Source organism: Aegilops tauschii, chromosome 1 (assembly GCF_002575655.3).
Source record: "Aegilops tauschii subsp. strangulata cultivar AL8/78 chromosome 1, Aet v6.0, whole genome shotgun sequence".
In the NCBI taxonomy this organism is placed as follows: Eukaryota; Viridiplantae; Streptophyta; class Magnoliopsida; order Poales; family Poaceae; genus Aegilops; species Aegilops tauschii.
In genome coordinates, this window is record NC_053035.3 from 457,698,400 (window position 1) to 457,713,571 (window position 15,172).

Consider the following 15,172-nt stretch of genomic DNA (forward strand, 5'->3'; position numbering starts at 1 on the left):
CCAACGGCATTTGCAGCAGTACCAAGTGCAAGCATCCTCAGAGTAGCCGTGCACTTCTGTTTGACAGAGAAAGAGAGTTGTCCGCAACAATCCTTTGTGAGCTTGAAGTAGTCGTCGTGTGCCTCCAGTCCCTCCATAATGCGCAAAAACAATGGTTTCCACATGCGAAAATGGCGAGAAAACCATGGATCATCCGGGAAAGTAGGATTGGGAGCAAAGTAGTCCCTGTGCAGTAGCTTTGCTCCGGACACCCTATCCCGATTGATCACTCTTCTCCCTTTGATTGAGCCCTTAAAGTTGAGAAACATGCTTCATTTCCCGGTCCATTTTCTCTTGCATGCTCATGAGCATGATCATGTTCACTTGTTCGTCTAAATATGATGAATCGAAGAAATCATCTTGAATCATTTGATCGAGCTTCATCGGTCCATACTCCTTGTCCAACGAAGCATCGGAATCCATCTTTTTCCCTAATAAAATCACAAAAAATCCGATCAGCCAATGCGTCGAACACATCAAATGCAAGGCGGAGCCAGAGAGTTGCCAGACGTACCGTGGTTCGTGACCTAGGAAAACCTTGGTTAGGGAAATCCAAGAGTATTGTTGCATGAAATTAGAAAATTAGAAAAGAGGAACCGACGGCTCGCCGGGCGGCGGATCTCTTAGCACGCCCCATATCTATTCTGGTACCCCATTCAGAGTTCTTTTTAGGGGTTCGTATCCCCATTCAGATGAAAACTGGGCCGTGTGCAAGCTAAGGAGGCCCTATTGGTTTCAGAATAAATAAATAAGGAGGCCCTATTGGTTTCAGAATAAATAAATAAGGAGGCCTACTGAAAGCCAACCGCGGCACCCCACGGCGTGAGGCAAGCAGGCTCGGAAGCTCAGTTGGCTAAAAAAAAAAGGCTCGGAAGCTCAGTGTCCAGCTCGACTCCGGCCTAGCGTCTCGCCGGCGCCCGGCCCCCCTGCCTGTCCATGCCGCCGGAGAAATCGCCGCAGTCCCCAGGTACGCCGTCCGCAGGCCCCGTCCCCCGCCCCCGCTAGCTTTGAATAGAGTTTTGGGCGGATCCTTCCCGTGCTGGTCTCCAGCAGCTAGGTTTCTTTCGACCGGGATGATGCAGCATGAGATCGGAAAATTCCACACGCTCAGTACAAAATTCGGGGTTTACATGATTAATTCTAGCCTTTCGGATTGCTATCTCCGCTTGCACCCAAACGTTTATATGGCGATTTAGCCAGGTCTCCGGGTCTAGTTGGATCTCCTCAAGAAAATGTCAGGTTGTGGTGCAGTGGATTTAGTCTGACCATCATGTGAAATGGTTACTCACCGGTTCGATAATTTTGCGGAGAGCTGTTGTCAGGCATTAGCTTGTCTATCTATAGTTCACTCAGTTGAAGATTTGTGTCGAAGTTGGTCATCTGTAAGTTTGCAACAGAATTTTGCGGATTATCTACTGACAATCATGATATGGATCATATGCATCTTCTTGCCTTATTCATTTCATTGCAAAGACATAAATTTATACTTTATGACACTTGATCTGAATTTATGGATTACAGTGGCTTGTGCACAAAGAGTTCTAATTTCGAACAAACTCGGGGAGAAGCTTGTTGGTTTATTACATGAAGCATGCTCGAAGGAACTTGTGATCCTTTGTCATGGATTCAGAGCTACAAAGGCAAGTCTGTACCATCCATATGTCCATTTATCCAAGAACCTTCACTATTTTTGTTCACAATCTTTGTATGGCCATCTTAATCTGTAATGGCTTCCAGGACGACAGTATCTTGGTCGACCTTGCCGCTGCACTAGCAAGTGCAGGAGTTAATGCTTTTCGGTTTGATTTTGCTGGAAATGGGTAAGCTGCTTGTAATGACATTGTAGTGGTCAGGGCATAGTATCATAGCACTCATCATGCAGACTTTCACTTTTGGTGTTGAATTAATATGTTTCTGAATTAGGAATAAGATATTTTCATGCACTTTAGCTGTAGCAACAGCCACAATTTCCCCCATTATTATTTGTTATTAATAACACAATGTTCTTTGAGTACTTCCTTGCTGACTGCCACATTCAATTTGCCTACTGTTGTTGAATTAGGTGCTTGTTATCTCTCTCGCAGGGAAAGTGAGGGTCTATTCCAATATGGGAACTACCGAAAAGAGGCAGATGACTTGCGCTCTGTAGTATCTTATTTCTCAGAACAGAAGTATGACATAATTGCCCTTGTTGGGCATAGCAAAGGTAGATAATCTTTGGTCATTTTTATTTATTGAAGGGATTGCATCCTGATTTCATTAATGAAAGCATAGAAGTTCATTGCAAAGTTTACTGCAAGGGAAAATAACATTGTTATGCAGCTCATCAGATAGCCCATTCCCAACTTTCCTTCTACAGAAGGAAAATTATAGATCCTTAATATCCATCAGAGCCCCAGACCGGAGATTGTCCTGGTTTTTTATTACTGAGAAACTTTTTCTGCAGTAAGCCCTGCCACACACCATACTCATGTTCCAGCTTCCAAAGCCAATTAACCAGCAGTCCAATGTACATTAATTACAATTTAAGAACACACAGCCCTCCCATATCCTTTGATAAACAAATAGTTTTCCAGTTTACCAAATGATGTTTCCTGGACCCAAGATCTTCCTGCCATAAAAGCCTCTTCATAAAGTAGCTCAACTCTTTTTCCACTCCCTTAGGAAAATTATAGAAGGACGTCATATAAATTGGAATAGTCCTGTGTGCACATATCGCACACAAGCGCTAGCTGCATTAGAATGCATAGTCGACATAAATAGGTGGTAGGAACTCATAATTGGTGTACTGCTTTCTGTGTTTGCTGCCTCCTGGAAGGACCTCTACAATGTATTCATGTATAACTGAATGTGATCACAGAATATTTACATGTGCCATGCATTATATCCTGATCTCCTTGCTTTGTCGTGTAGATGTACCTGCCTCCTATGCTATACATGTATGTTACTTTATACAGTATACTTCCATATTTCACCGCTTCTGTTTCTTGCTTTTAGGAGGAAATGCTGTGCTTTTATATGCTTCCATGTACCATGATGTTACCGTCATTGTGAATATTTCTGGCCGCTTTGCTTTAGAGGAAGGTATCGAAGGGCGGCTGGGGAAGAATTTCCTGCAGAGGATAAAGAAAGATGGATACATAGACGTCAGAAATAAAAAAGGTGTAAGTTTGCTACATTTGACATGTCATTATTTTGTTGAGTACTAAAAATTAAGCCTCACATCGTATTTATTTTGATAAAATACTATAGATCTGAAGCCTAGCACATGTTTATGAATCAAACAAAATTTTCCCGAGTTTCCAAGTAAAATAGTCGTGTGCTGATTCTGGTAGTGTATATCACAAGCTTTTTCAGTTTATCTGGTGAAACTAGTTGACAAGATCTGGTTATGACATGTGGTATGGGATGACTTAGAATACATGAGAATCCATTGAATTGTACCCATAGTCAGTTATTTGTAAGCTTCATCATCCTTATGTCAACCATAGGCGGCATAATTATTTTGTTTCTCTGCTTATATCCATAAGACTGAACCTGCAAATATTGTAACTGAAAGATTTATTTTGAAAATGACAACCCCAGTGTTATGCTTACTTACCTTATTGCAATATTATCGTTGCTATGCCTTTGTGCAGGCAAGTTTGAGTACCGGGTGACAGAAGAAAGTCTGCGAGATCGTCTGAGCACTGATACCCTGCTTTCGAGCCGCTCCATAAGCAAAGGCTGCAGGTTCTAAGCTGCTCTCTTGCACCTGAACCAACTCACATGAACAACCCAATCACTGAGAAAAATATGTACCGATCTGCAGGGTTCTCACGGTTCACGGCTCTGAAGATGAAACGGTCCCAGCGAGAGACGCCCTGATGTTTGCCGCGCACATACCAAACCATGACTTGCACATAGTCGTGGGAGCCAACCATCGGTACACAGGCCACGAGCAAGAGCTGACATCACTTGCACTGGATTTCATCAAGCCCCGTCCTCGAAAATCATCGTCCTTGCGTCCGAAACTGTGATCGTCTGACCATTGTGGAGCTTGATTGATGCACCATTTACTTGTTACATTACCGGATGGCCAAATGCCTGGATAGTCGTTGTGCTGTGCTGCAGAAACGTCACTAATTTCAGTAAAGATTTCTTCGTCTTACATCTTCTGAAAGCAGAAGCTCGAACTAGTTATCATTCCTAAAAATAGGAAATGCGCGCGTCCGTGTTATTTGGAGGAGTTTGTGCTGGAGTCAGCTTGCAAACCGTGGTCTAGTTGAGCCCGCTTGGGTCGGTCAGGTTTTTGTCAAGTTACAGGCAAGTCTCGCCTCGTCAAACTCTTCTGAACTAAGGGCGTGACTAGACGGAAGGTGACTGAATTTATTTGAAGACCAAAATCGAGCCTGCGCCTCCATCGCGGAGTTGGCCTTTGAGCCGTCGATGCCACGAGACTTGAGCCTGACGTCCGCGTGCGTCACGTACGGTCGTGCACAGACGCTTCGCCGCCCGTCGCCCGCCGTGCCTCCCCAAATTGAAGCCACAAAATGAAAAAAAAAACACCTGCTCTCCCTCCGGTTCCTCTCCTCCGGGGACCGGGCATACCAATACCATTCGCGATTTTCTTTTCAATCGCCGCCGCCGTCCGGGACAGCTGCGGCGAGGAGGAGCCCGCCACACTCATCAAACCGCGCCGACAACGGGCTTCAGCACTTGATCCTCCCAGCCTACCTCGTCTCGGGCCACGCCATGCGAGTGAAAACCGAATCAATCAGCACCACGAGGAGAAGAGAAGGGTGGAACTTGCCTGCGATGGCTCTGACCTCAGAGGACGGTGGAACCACCCCACCAGGGAAGCGTCGTCGTCGCGTCATCTCGTCGCCTCCGCCTCGCCGTCGCACGCGCACCCCGCACGCGGATGAATCACTACTTCTAGCATATATAATAGAGACAACATGCTCTGCTTTTAGAAAAATGCATGGTTGAGAAGGCCGTGGTGCTGCCGCGGATCGATGACATGTCACAAGTTGATTGGTGGGCATTCCCTAGGGCGGTTAATGACACGACGATGATGATTCTCAAAAACCACCATCGCTATCTCTTCTTCAAGTCAGTTACGCTTATTATCACCGCCATCCGAAAAAAAGTCGGTTCCCGGCCTGGTCGGTGGGGCCGAGGACCCCCTGCATTGGTTCCATCCCTGGCCACTTTGGTTGGTCCATGACGCGTTATACAAAGACTCCGGAAGACTTGATGAACAAGCCAAAAATACCGGGGTTGTGGAGGAGTCTACCTCTACCGACGTAGCCGACTAGGGTTTGTAACCCTAGGGTGATGTTGTCTGGCCATCCTCACTGTCTAGGCACCGCCCCTTCACACCTCCTGATCTCTTACAGTGTCTTCCTCTGTAGTTTTGTACCATCCAAGCCAACGACCATCATGCGCCCGCCTCTAGAGATGCCTTCGTCGTAGGTCCTACCCTTATCTTCGCTCGACATTGAGGGTGATAAAGATATAACCCAAAAAATCATTTGCGCCAAGCTGCACAATGGTGTATGGCTGACTTTACAGAGGTCAGAGGGAGCCCCAAAAAAATTCTTGCATTTTTATGTTGAATGTTCATTAGGGTTTCTTGGCATTTTTCATCACGCCAAGATCTAAAAATATCAATTTTGTTTGAGCTTTGAGATGGCTAAACATGACGGGAGGAGACGTTCCCGTCGAGGACGAGGTGCCTACGGTGACTTTGTAAATTTCAAGATAATATACCGGCTCAGTTTTTCGGAGGTGCTCATAGGGGTAGGAGGTGCGTTTATAGGGGTGAGTGTATGCGCGTTTATATGAACGCTTACGTCTATACTATGTTAGAAAAAAGGAAAAGGAAAAGGAAAGGTTGCTTCATCGGCCGTGGCATTATGGGCCATGGAGTATGTGTTTGGCTGGGAAAGAAAAACAATATTATTATTATTATTATTATTATTATTATTATTATTACAACGGGCGTCACGAGAAAGGAAAGAAGAAAAAGCAGAGAGCACAGAGCAGAGCTGGTTCCCCTTGTGTTTGTGTGCTCTGGTGGATCCGCACCCAAACCCACCTGAACTCACGTGGGTCGGTCGGTCCGTCGGAGCCACGCAGGCGGCGGGAAGATTTGTTTTTTCTTCCCCCCACAAGTCATGAATCTTCCCCCGTCCCGGTAGAGCAGCCTTGTCGGCGGCGGAGGGAGACGTGCGGGAGAGGAGCATCAGCGGCGAGCACTAATTGGTGGTCAGCTCAGGGGAGGATGACTGCGTCGGGTGGTGCCCGAAGCAGAGGAGTGGCGGCGGCGAGCGAGGTATTTGTGCCACGCGCGAGCGAGGAATCGAGACTCGAGAGGGGTGCTGCCGGAATCGACGACCCCGCACCTCGCGACCGGACGGGCAGGGAGGAGACGAGAGGTCGATTGAGGTCAGGTTCTCTTGCCGCAGAGATACAAGGAAAAAGGTGGCTTGGCGCCGGTGCCAGCTGTGCCTCTGAGCGCGCGAGGGTCCGGCGCTCCTGCCCGTGCACGCAACGCATGGTGCAGCGGCCCACGGCATGGTCGCCGCCGATTAATTCTGCCGTCGCGGGCTTGGAGGAATCGAATCGAATCCAGTGGCGGTGGCAGGGCTGGGAAAAAGATGCGTCCCCCCATTCATTTTATATATTACCTACTGTAGTACTTATTTGGCAAATCGCAATGGATGGATGGATTGGAGTGAGAGAGAGATTTGTGATGACGACGCAGCGGCGAGGACGGAGGGATGGCGAGTCCCGGCGAGCAGAGAGCAAAGGGAGCGTGCGGCAACGTTGGGGTGGGGGCTCCGGGTGGCGATCGAAATTGAGAAAAGGAGGCGGCTTTTCGTTGGGTGTGAAATGGATGGAGACGTGGCCCCTGCCGCCGGCGCCGGCGAGCTGCACCTCCGACCCCGAGTACGCATGGCGGGCGGCGGTGAGCGGAGATGCGTGCGCGGAGGAGAGAGTCGATACCAGTCGAAAAAAGTGGAACTGTTTGTATGTTGCTGCGAGAGAGTCGACAGGTACGGTGTTGTTGCCCTTTCTTCCTTGATTTTTACTACTTCCTCCATTCCAAAATAAATGACTCAACTTTGTACTAAAACGAAGGGAGTAGGTGGGTGCTCTGCGTAGAGTACACGCGTGCACGCATGCATGTACTCTTGTTTGAAAGAGAAAAACCGAGTGGAGCGATCAACGTTGCTTCTCCTTGGTTGCTTTGCTTGGGGACTTTAGTCTAGTCAAGTGACCGGAGACGACGGGGCAGACAAGACGCGTGCCTGCGTACCGTCAATACCACTGCAACCTTGCTATACGTACCGATCAATTCCCGTCCAACATGTACGATTAGAGACAAAATATAGATCATTCAGTTTGTGGACCATAGCATTTGCAGTCTAGTCGTATAGCTATCCTCGACGAAAATTAATCTTACGCAGAGCTGTTTCGATACCACTGGGCTGGCTACTCGTTTCGTGTGTTTGTAAGTTAATGGCAAGTTGTAATGGCTACTCAAGGCCACAAGCTACCCACCAGTAATGCGGTGCGGCGTGTCAGATGAGGCCGAGAGTCGCTCCGTCCTTTCAAGCTTTTTCAGTTCGCCTTTCTCACTGTGTATGCGTGCGTGCCCTTGGCATGTGTGTGGAATGGACCGATGGGTGTGGGACGTGCACGGATGCCTGAAAAAACACGGCCAGTTCCTGCACGCACACCGTCATGGGATGGTATGGCGTATGGTACCGGCGTGCCTAACACGCCTGACCAGTCAATCAACCGTCTTGGCATGCATGTGCTCATTTCATCTTTTCATTATGCACACGGATGCTTCATAATATTTTTTCCATCAATCAACAAACAAGTCTACTCGGTCCGTCAATGCATGCATGTGCTCTCTCTTATTTGAAAGATAGTATCGCCCGTGCTCTTTTTACTTCTCCATTATTCATACGGGTGCTTCATAAAAAAATTCCATCAGTCAACAAGCAAGTTTATTCGGTCAGTCAATACATGCATGTGCTCTCTCTGTAAACAAAACAAAAAATATCTCATTTAAAAGATAGTATCATCCGTGCGTACATATGCTCCATAGGTTTTTCCCATCAACCGATCAATCCGCTCGGTCAGTCAATGCATCAAGATTAAGCAACTCTCTTGACTTCTTTTTGGTAATTTTAGTGCATATTGCATTCTGATAAATCATTTGACAAAAAATGATGTATCGTATTACTTATGGTCAATTCTACGCACACAATAGATCTTGTCAAATATGATGATCAAAGCTTCGGTGGATCCATGTGGATCCAGTCTTCGTTCGTCGGCGTTTGTGTGTCTACAGGTTGGATCCTTTCTATCTACTTTTCTCTTCAATGGCGGAGGTTGTTGTTCTAGTCCGCTGGACCTATAGGTAGCACGACGACTTGCCGGTTGTCTACTACAGCAAGGTTTGCCTGGCGCCGATGAGGAAGGGGCGATGACAACGACGCGCCTCCGGCTCGCTCTAGTGCTAATAGTCGTCGCTAGGTGGTCTACAAACTTGGGTCTAATTTTTACTTTTAGTGTTCTTTGTACAACCGTGACAGTTGATGATTAGATCGGAAGTTTTTCCCTAAAAAAATGATGATCAAAAGCATTGTTCACGAAATCGGTAACTGGTAGCTACTCGATCGGCTTGAGAGTAGTGATTAATCAGTGAATCGGCCTATTAACTGGATTAATCGGCCGACCATTAATCGGTAGATTCAATAGGAATTGCCAACATATTTCTAGTTTTTTTATGTGTTATGCCATACTCTAATGCTTTCAGCTATGTAATAAACCAAAATATGCTACTGTTTGGTCGACCCCTAGCTATTGTGGAGCGAGAGGGGGATGGGAGGGATTGCAGGGAAAATTCATGGGCTATGTTTGCCCACAAATTAATGGGTCAGCAGCGATTAATTGACCTAACAACCAATTAATTGGTCTAACGTGCCAATTAATCAGCCTGACAGGTTAACACAACGAATAGGTGCTATTCGATTCGGTCACCCGTCCTACGAGTAGGGATTAACTGGCCCGTTAACTGATTAATCGGACGAATTCTTGAACAGTGATCAAAAGTGTATATTATACAATGAAGACAAGTGGCTGCAGTGGGATAGTTATGTGCAAAATTCATCAGTTCAAGTTCAACTTCAAACACACACTGACTGGCTGACACACACATATATACACGGCTTCATGCAGGTGTCCATGTTTAGCACGCACATTTTCTTTTTTGCGAGACGATGCACTCTGTCGTGCTGTACTATAGTCTGCATAATTCGATGGTCAAAATGCAACCCCGGTGACTATTCAGAAGAGAAGAGAGCACGGTCAGAGAAATACTGCTACTTGCTGGTCGTTGGTGGTTTTCCGTTTTCGGCAGGAGACGCGCTTGCAAGTTGTTGCTGGTTTCCGTCTTCGGCAAGCAGCGATGGCTACTTAAGGCCACAGGTGCCGGTGCAAACTTTCTCCTTCAAGCAAATGGGTGGTTCCAGCTGCTTCCTCTGCCTGGGGGCAAGGAAGGAAGTCCCACCGCCTCCCCGGGCCGATCCCCACAGCAGCAGCAGCGTCGCCGCCACCGCGGCACGGACCTTGGCCTTCGACGAGCTCGCGGCGGCGACCAGGAACTTCAGAGACGACTTCCGCATCGTTCGGACTTCTTTCGCATGTATTGGCTACCAAACCCTAGTTTTGCTCATAGTACTCATGATTCGATCGCTTGAGTTTGTGTTAATTAATTAATCCCAGGATCGATCTTGTGCTCATCAGATCGGTCTCCGGGCCAAGCACTGCTAGACTGGAACACAAGGATGAACATAGCTGCCGGCGTGGCCAAGGGTTTAGAGTATCTCCACGACAAAGGTGTGGTGTACCACATATTCATGAGCAGCTCGGACGTCTTGCTCGGAGAAGGCAACCACCCAAAGTTGTCCCAATATGGACTGGCAGACCTTGGTCGGCTAGTTGCGGATGATGATGAGAAATTGTGTATTGATTTCACCAGAACCGCTGCAATTGCCCCCGAGACAAGATTTAAAGGGAAGGCGACCATGGAGTCGAACGTGTACAACTTTGGCGGCGTGCTGCTGGAGTTAATCACAGGGAGGAGGCCCGTCGACCCCACCCGGGCCATCGCCGAGGATTGCAACCTTGTCATATGGGTAAGTTAACTATAGCCAGGCTCGTGGTTCACATGTATATATTTGCTGCTTCTTGTTAATTTGGCCGTGAATGATGTGAAACTTGCTGTTGGATCAGGCCACACAATTGATGGACAGGGGCCAGTTCCGCCGGATGGCAGATCCAGCACTGCAGGCCCGGTATCCGTCCATGGATTTGCAAGAGGCACTGGAAGTTGCTTCCATGTGCATCCACGAAGAGCCGGCCATGAGATCCCCCATCGGTGCCGTCGTCGCAGCTCTGTCTCGCCTTGCCGCCTACGACAATCATCCACCTGAATCTTCACACCATGCGGCGCTTCGTTAACCTACGGAGAAACGACGTACGTCGACGTCATCTCCGGACGCATCGATCATATCAATCAAGTTATATTACTTGTTTGTTGTGATTGTGACTCTGTTGCTTGTTGACGAATAACAAGTGCCTGACCTGCATAGTATTAGGCTGTTCATCACAATCCTAGGTAAAAACATGCACAGGTTGATTGGCCGGTGTTAATGGATTTATCTTGGTTCTAGAGGTGGAAATGTGTGTACTGCATAAGCAAGATCGGAAAGTTTCAGCTGAACCGATCCACACAGTGTGGAAGGCACAATTAGTAGTCTTTCTTTTCTTTCTTTTTTTGCGGGGTACAATTAGTACTCTTTCTTTTTATCATAATGTGGTACTCTCTCCATTTCTTTTTAGTCTGCATATTAAATTTAGTCAAAGTCAATTTTTGTAAAGTTTGACTAAGTTTATATTAAAATATATCAAACTAATTTTATTAGATGCATTATGAAATTAATTTTCATATTGTTTAATTTTAGTATTGTAGATGTTGATATATTTTAATATAAATTTGGTCAAATTTTACTAGTTTGATTTTAAATAAATCTTATATGTGAAGTAAAAAGAAACGGAGAAAGTATAAAGTTGGCCAAAGTCTATGCGCACTACGGCGTGAAAGGCACAGCTAATTAGTACTCTTTCACTTATCTAACATGGTCTTTATAAATTTGGTCAAAATCTATGTGCACTATATTGTGAAAGTGAGCTAGTAGCATACACATAGTACAAATGCAATGGCCCGCAAATATTTGGGAGGACCTGCATGCACGCATGCGTGGTTGAAAGTCGAGAGAAAGGCCGAGTGAGGCGATCAATGTTGCTTCACTTTCGTTGCTTGGGGCTTTAGTGAAGTGACCGGAGACCACGAAGCAGAGAAGACGCGTGACGTACTGCCAATAGCACTGGACTTGCTACCTATTTCGTTTGTTTGTAAGTTGGTGATTTTTGCTTTCGGTGAGCTGTGTTGGCTACTTAGAGCATCTATAGCCGGAATTGGCAAATCTGGCCATCTATACGCATCCGGAAGCGTCTGCGGATAGTGCCTGCCGGCTTTTCATATGGGTTTCCGCACATTAATATACCTCAAGGCTCAAATCCATGTAATGCATATACGTCGATCGTACAATACAAATTGTTCGAATTCAACAGTTCTAAACAAAGTAAAGCAAATCATTGTTAAAATAATCTGGAAATGCCAAAATGAAGTAAATGTCTGACCGCGACGGATGCCTCGCTTGCTGGCCGGATCATTGGCTGGACGCCGTCCATGCCGCCTGCTTCGAGGCCATCCTTGCCTTCTGTTGCGCCTGCATCCGGGCTGCATGCTCCGCCTGCATCCTTGTCGCATTCTCCGATGTTGCCGCTGTCGCCCTCGCCGCCTCGTACTCCCTATGCTCACTGATCTCCTTCTTCTTATCCGCAAGCCACTTATTTGTATACTCATCCAAGAGAGTTTCGTCCGCCAGCATGATCTTCGCATCCTTCGCATCCCGTGCGAGTTGCAACCTCTCCTTCTCAAGCTTAATCTCTCCAAATGTGTTGCCTTCTCGAGCTCTCATTTGATCAGATCTTCTCCCACTAGTAGAAAACAGGGCTTTGGTTCGGCCAGAAAAGAGCATTAATCCCGGTTGCATTACGAACCGGGACTAATGTGAGCATTAGTCCCGGTTCGAGCGGCTAGGGCACCGTACAGGCATTAGTCCCGGTTGACTAAAGGGTGCGATGCCCATTAGTACCGGTTCGTGGCACCAACCGCTACTAAAGGTTAGACCTTTAGTCCCGGTTCGAGCCACCAACCCGTACTAATGGGGTTTGAGGCATTAGTACCGGTTCGTGGCACAAACCGGTACAAAAGGTCTCATTTCCAAACTCTACCCCCCCCCCCCCCGGTGGATCGCCTTTTCAGTTTTGTAAAAAGCAAAAGAAAATGATAAAAACTTCAAAAATTAAAATCCTTCCAGATGTAGTTATGTTACTACATGTACTAGTTAGGAAAATTTAAAAACTTAAATTTGGACATGTTTTGCAAAAAGTGTAGGGAAAATGTAAAACGGCTATAACTTTTGCATACGATGTCAGAAAAACGTATAATATAACAAATGTTCAGCACGAAAATCCGCATCCGATTTTGACAGCATACGGCCTGTTTGCAAATTTTTAGAATCCTCAAATTCTAAAAGGAAAAAAAGTTATGCTCAAATTTCAGTTTTTTTTGTTAAATCTGGTCAAACTACTTATTCAAGAAGTATTAGTGTTACTAAATAATTATTCAAGAATATTAGTGTTACTAAATAATTATTTCAGTTTTTTGGAATTTTGGTCAAATCTGGTCAAATCTGGTCAAATTGTGGTCAAACAATGGTCAAACTAATTATTCAAGAAATATTAGTGTTACGAAATAATTAGTTTAGTTTTTTTTGAATTTTGGTCAAATCTGGTCAAACTATGGTCAAACTGTGGTCAAACTATGATCAAACTACTTATTCAAGAAATATTAGTGTTACTAAATAATAATTGTTTTTTAGAACAATAGTTTCGAACTCAAACAGTGAAATGTGTGACTTCATGCTCAAGCTAAATTCCTGAGTGTTAATAGGATTGACATCTTACTATTGTCAGGAAAACAACAAGTGCAGACTTGGAAACGAGGGAGAATAAAACACGGAAGTTAAGCGTGCTCAGGCTGGAGTAGTGAGAGGATGGGTGACCGTCTGGGAAGTTAGATGATTTGGAATGATGGGGGTTGATTAGAGATTAGAGGTTAAATTGAGCAGTGACGAGGGGTGATTAGAGATTAGAGGTTAAAATAATTCAGAAATTTGAAAATAAAAAAAATCATAAAATTTCCTTTAGTACCGGTTCGTGTTACCAACCGGACTAAAGATGGACCTCCAGGCAGCGGCCACGTGGAGGGCCTTTAGTCCCGGTTCATACCCTCTCAATTTTCAGCTTCTTCTCCGCCCTTTTCCGGTCCCAATCATCATGGTTTGCAAGCATTCACCATGTATGAAATGAACTAGCGGTCTATGCAAAACATTGAACATGCAATATGCAAACTTGATCGGGCAGGAGCAAGAAAAACATGCTGACTCTTGTTTTGTCATTCCGTTGAACAGGTCGTGGCCAGCCCAAGTGCCGCCGGTGCCCGTGCTCATCCGTGCCTGAACGAGCTGCGGCGAGTGACATACGTCAACCGTCGGCATCCGCATGGGCAGAAATATCTCCGGAATGCCCCAACCGGCCGTCGGATCCTCCTCTGTCCCAACGTGGTCCGACAGCGCAATCCGTGTCGGCGGACGGATGGATGGGGTACGGTGTTCGGGGCACGACGGGAGGGACAGTTGCTCCTCCATGTTCGCATCTTCCTGCAACGCCGCCGCCGCTTCCCTCTTTCGTTGTCGGTGTCGCCGCATCCTCCGAGCAACGTTCTCCGCCTTGCACGACGGAGCCGAGGACGGGATGCCGACGGGTGAGGCGGACGCGGTCTCCGTCCCGGCGACCGGGGTCCGGCTTGATGACACCGAGGGCGGCGGATGGCGACGGCTCGAATGAAGGAAATGTAGGAGCGAGGCGGGAGGTGGAGGAGGGGTTTGGTGCAATTTACGGTGGGGTAGGAATGTCGAGTCCGACGTGGCGGATGTGCCTGGGCTACCCCATATTCGTCCCACATTTGAGATGAATATGAGGGGTGCCGGTCAGCCCGGGCGTTTGAGGCCCATTTAGGGCGCCCATCTGGGTCAAATTTTCATGACCGGTTAGTGACCGGGCCGTTCATCCGAACGTTTGAGACGGGTTTGAGACGCCCGATGTAGACGTAGTTTTTCTCAATTTTGACAAGTCCACCGCAGTGTTTGGCTGCTATTGTTTTGCTGCAGCTTTTTTACTGATAACTTTACTACATGGCCAAATCAATCAGCAGTGCTAACTTTACTGTGATTTTTTACTGATGAGTATTTGTTGCCCACCCATCAGAATACTGTGGTTTTAGAATACTTTGGTTTGCCCAAAACTATACTGCCAAACTAAGCCTAATGTGGTGTGTCAGCCGAGAATCACTCCATCCTTTCAAACTTTCTCAGTTCAAAAACAAGTCTGCGGTGCCTTGATCACTGTGTGCTCTTCGTGTATGTGTGTGTTAAACCTAAATGGACCGATGCACGGATATCGGAAAAAAAGCACGGCCGATCGATCCTACCCATACACCGTCCTGGGGATGAGATGGTACCCGCATGCCCAACACGCCATGCATGTGCTCTTTTTATCTTTTTATTATATGCATGCATATGCTTCATAATCTTTTTCCATTAATTAATCAATCAATAGAAAAGTTTGTTTGATCAGTCAATGCATACATGTGCTCTTTTTATAACAAAAAATATCTCATTTGAAAGGTAGTATCAGCAGGGCGTTCATATGCTTCATAGATTTCACATCATTCAATCAATCCGCTCGGTCAGTCAATGCATCAAGACTAAGCAATCTTTCTTGATTTTTTCTATGTAGGTTGTTTGATTCATAGGACTGCAAACCATAGGAATTTTTACTTTGGCTTCATTTGAAATAGATTTCATAGGCAACTTTT

General features: G+C 46.3%; 2 protein-coding genes across 3 annotated transcripts; both read left to right on the plus strand.

The window, feature by feature from the left end:
- The first annotated feature begins 740 nt into the window (after nt 1-740).
- Nucleotides 741-4,189, plus strand: LOC109732744 (uncharacterized). 2 transcript variants are annotated; one of them, XM_020291928.4, is made up of 7 exons: nt 741-1,006; nt 1,561-1,679; nt 1,777-1,859; nt 2,124-2,245; nt 3,037-3,201; nt 3,678-3,771; nt 3,851-4,189. In XM_020291928.4, exons 1-7 carry the CDS (start codon nt 976-978, stop codon nt 4,056-4,058), a joined length of 822 nt encoding a protein of 273 aa, XP_020147517.1. In that variant the 5' UTR covers nt 741-975; the 3' UTR covers nt 4,059-4,189. The 2 variants fall into 2 exon arrangements, with proteins under 2 accessions (XP_020147517.1, XP_020147518.1); XM_020291929.4 differs by having other exon boundaries at nt 829-1,006; nt 3,118-3,201.
- Nucleotides 4,190-9,561: 5,372 nt separating this feature from the next.
- LOC109732732 (receptor-like cytoplasmic kinase 185) lies at nt 9,562-11,031 on the plus strand. Its single transcript, XM_020291915.2, has 3 exons — nt 9,562-9,748; nt 9,850-10,241; nt 10,339-11,031. Exons 1-3 carry the CDS (start codon nt 9,562-9,564, stop codon nt 10,564-10,566), a joined length of 807 nt encoding a protein of 268 aa, XP_020147504.1. The 3' UTR covers nt 10,567-11,031.
- Nucleotides 11,032-15,172: the final 4,141 nt, after the last annotated feature.

Bases quoted from the DNA above. Each gene is read 5' to 3' on its own strand.
- LOC109732744 (XM_020291928.4), top strand. From the start codon at position 976: ATGCCGCCGGAGAAATCGCCGCAGTCCCCAG. The intron at 1,007-1,560 runs GTACGCCGTCCG...TATGGATTACAG, and splicing joins GAAATCGCCGCAGTCCCCAG to TGGCTTGTGCACAAAGAGTT. The intron at 2,246-3,036 runs GTAGATAATCTT...TCTTGCTTTTAG, and splicing joins CCTTGTTGGGCATAGCAAAG to GAGGAAATGCTGTGCTTTTA.
- LOC109732732 (XM_020291915.2), top strand. From the start codon at position 9,562: ATGGGTGGTTCCAGCTGCTTCCTCTGCCTGGGGGCAAGGAAGGAAGTC. The intron at 9,749-9,849 runs GTATTGGCTACC...TGTGCTCATCAG, and splicing joins CGTTCGGACTTCTTTCGCAT to ATCGGTCTCCGGGCCAAGCA. The intron at 10,242-10,338 runs GTAAGTTAACTA...CTGTTGGATCAG, and splicing joins ATTGCAACCTTGTCATATGG to GCCACACAATTGATGGACAG.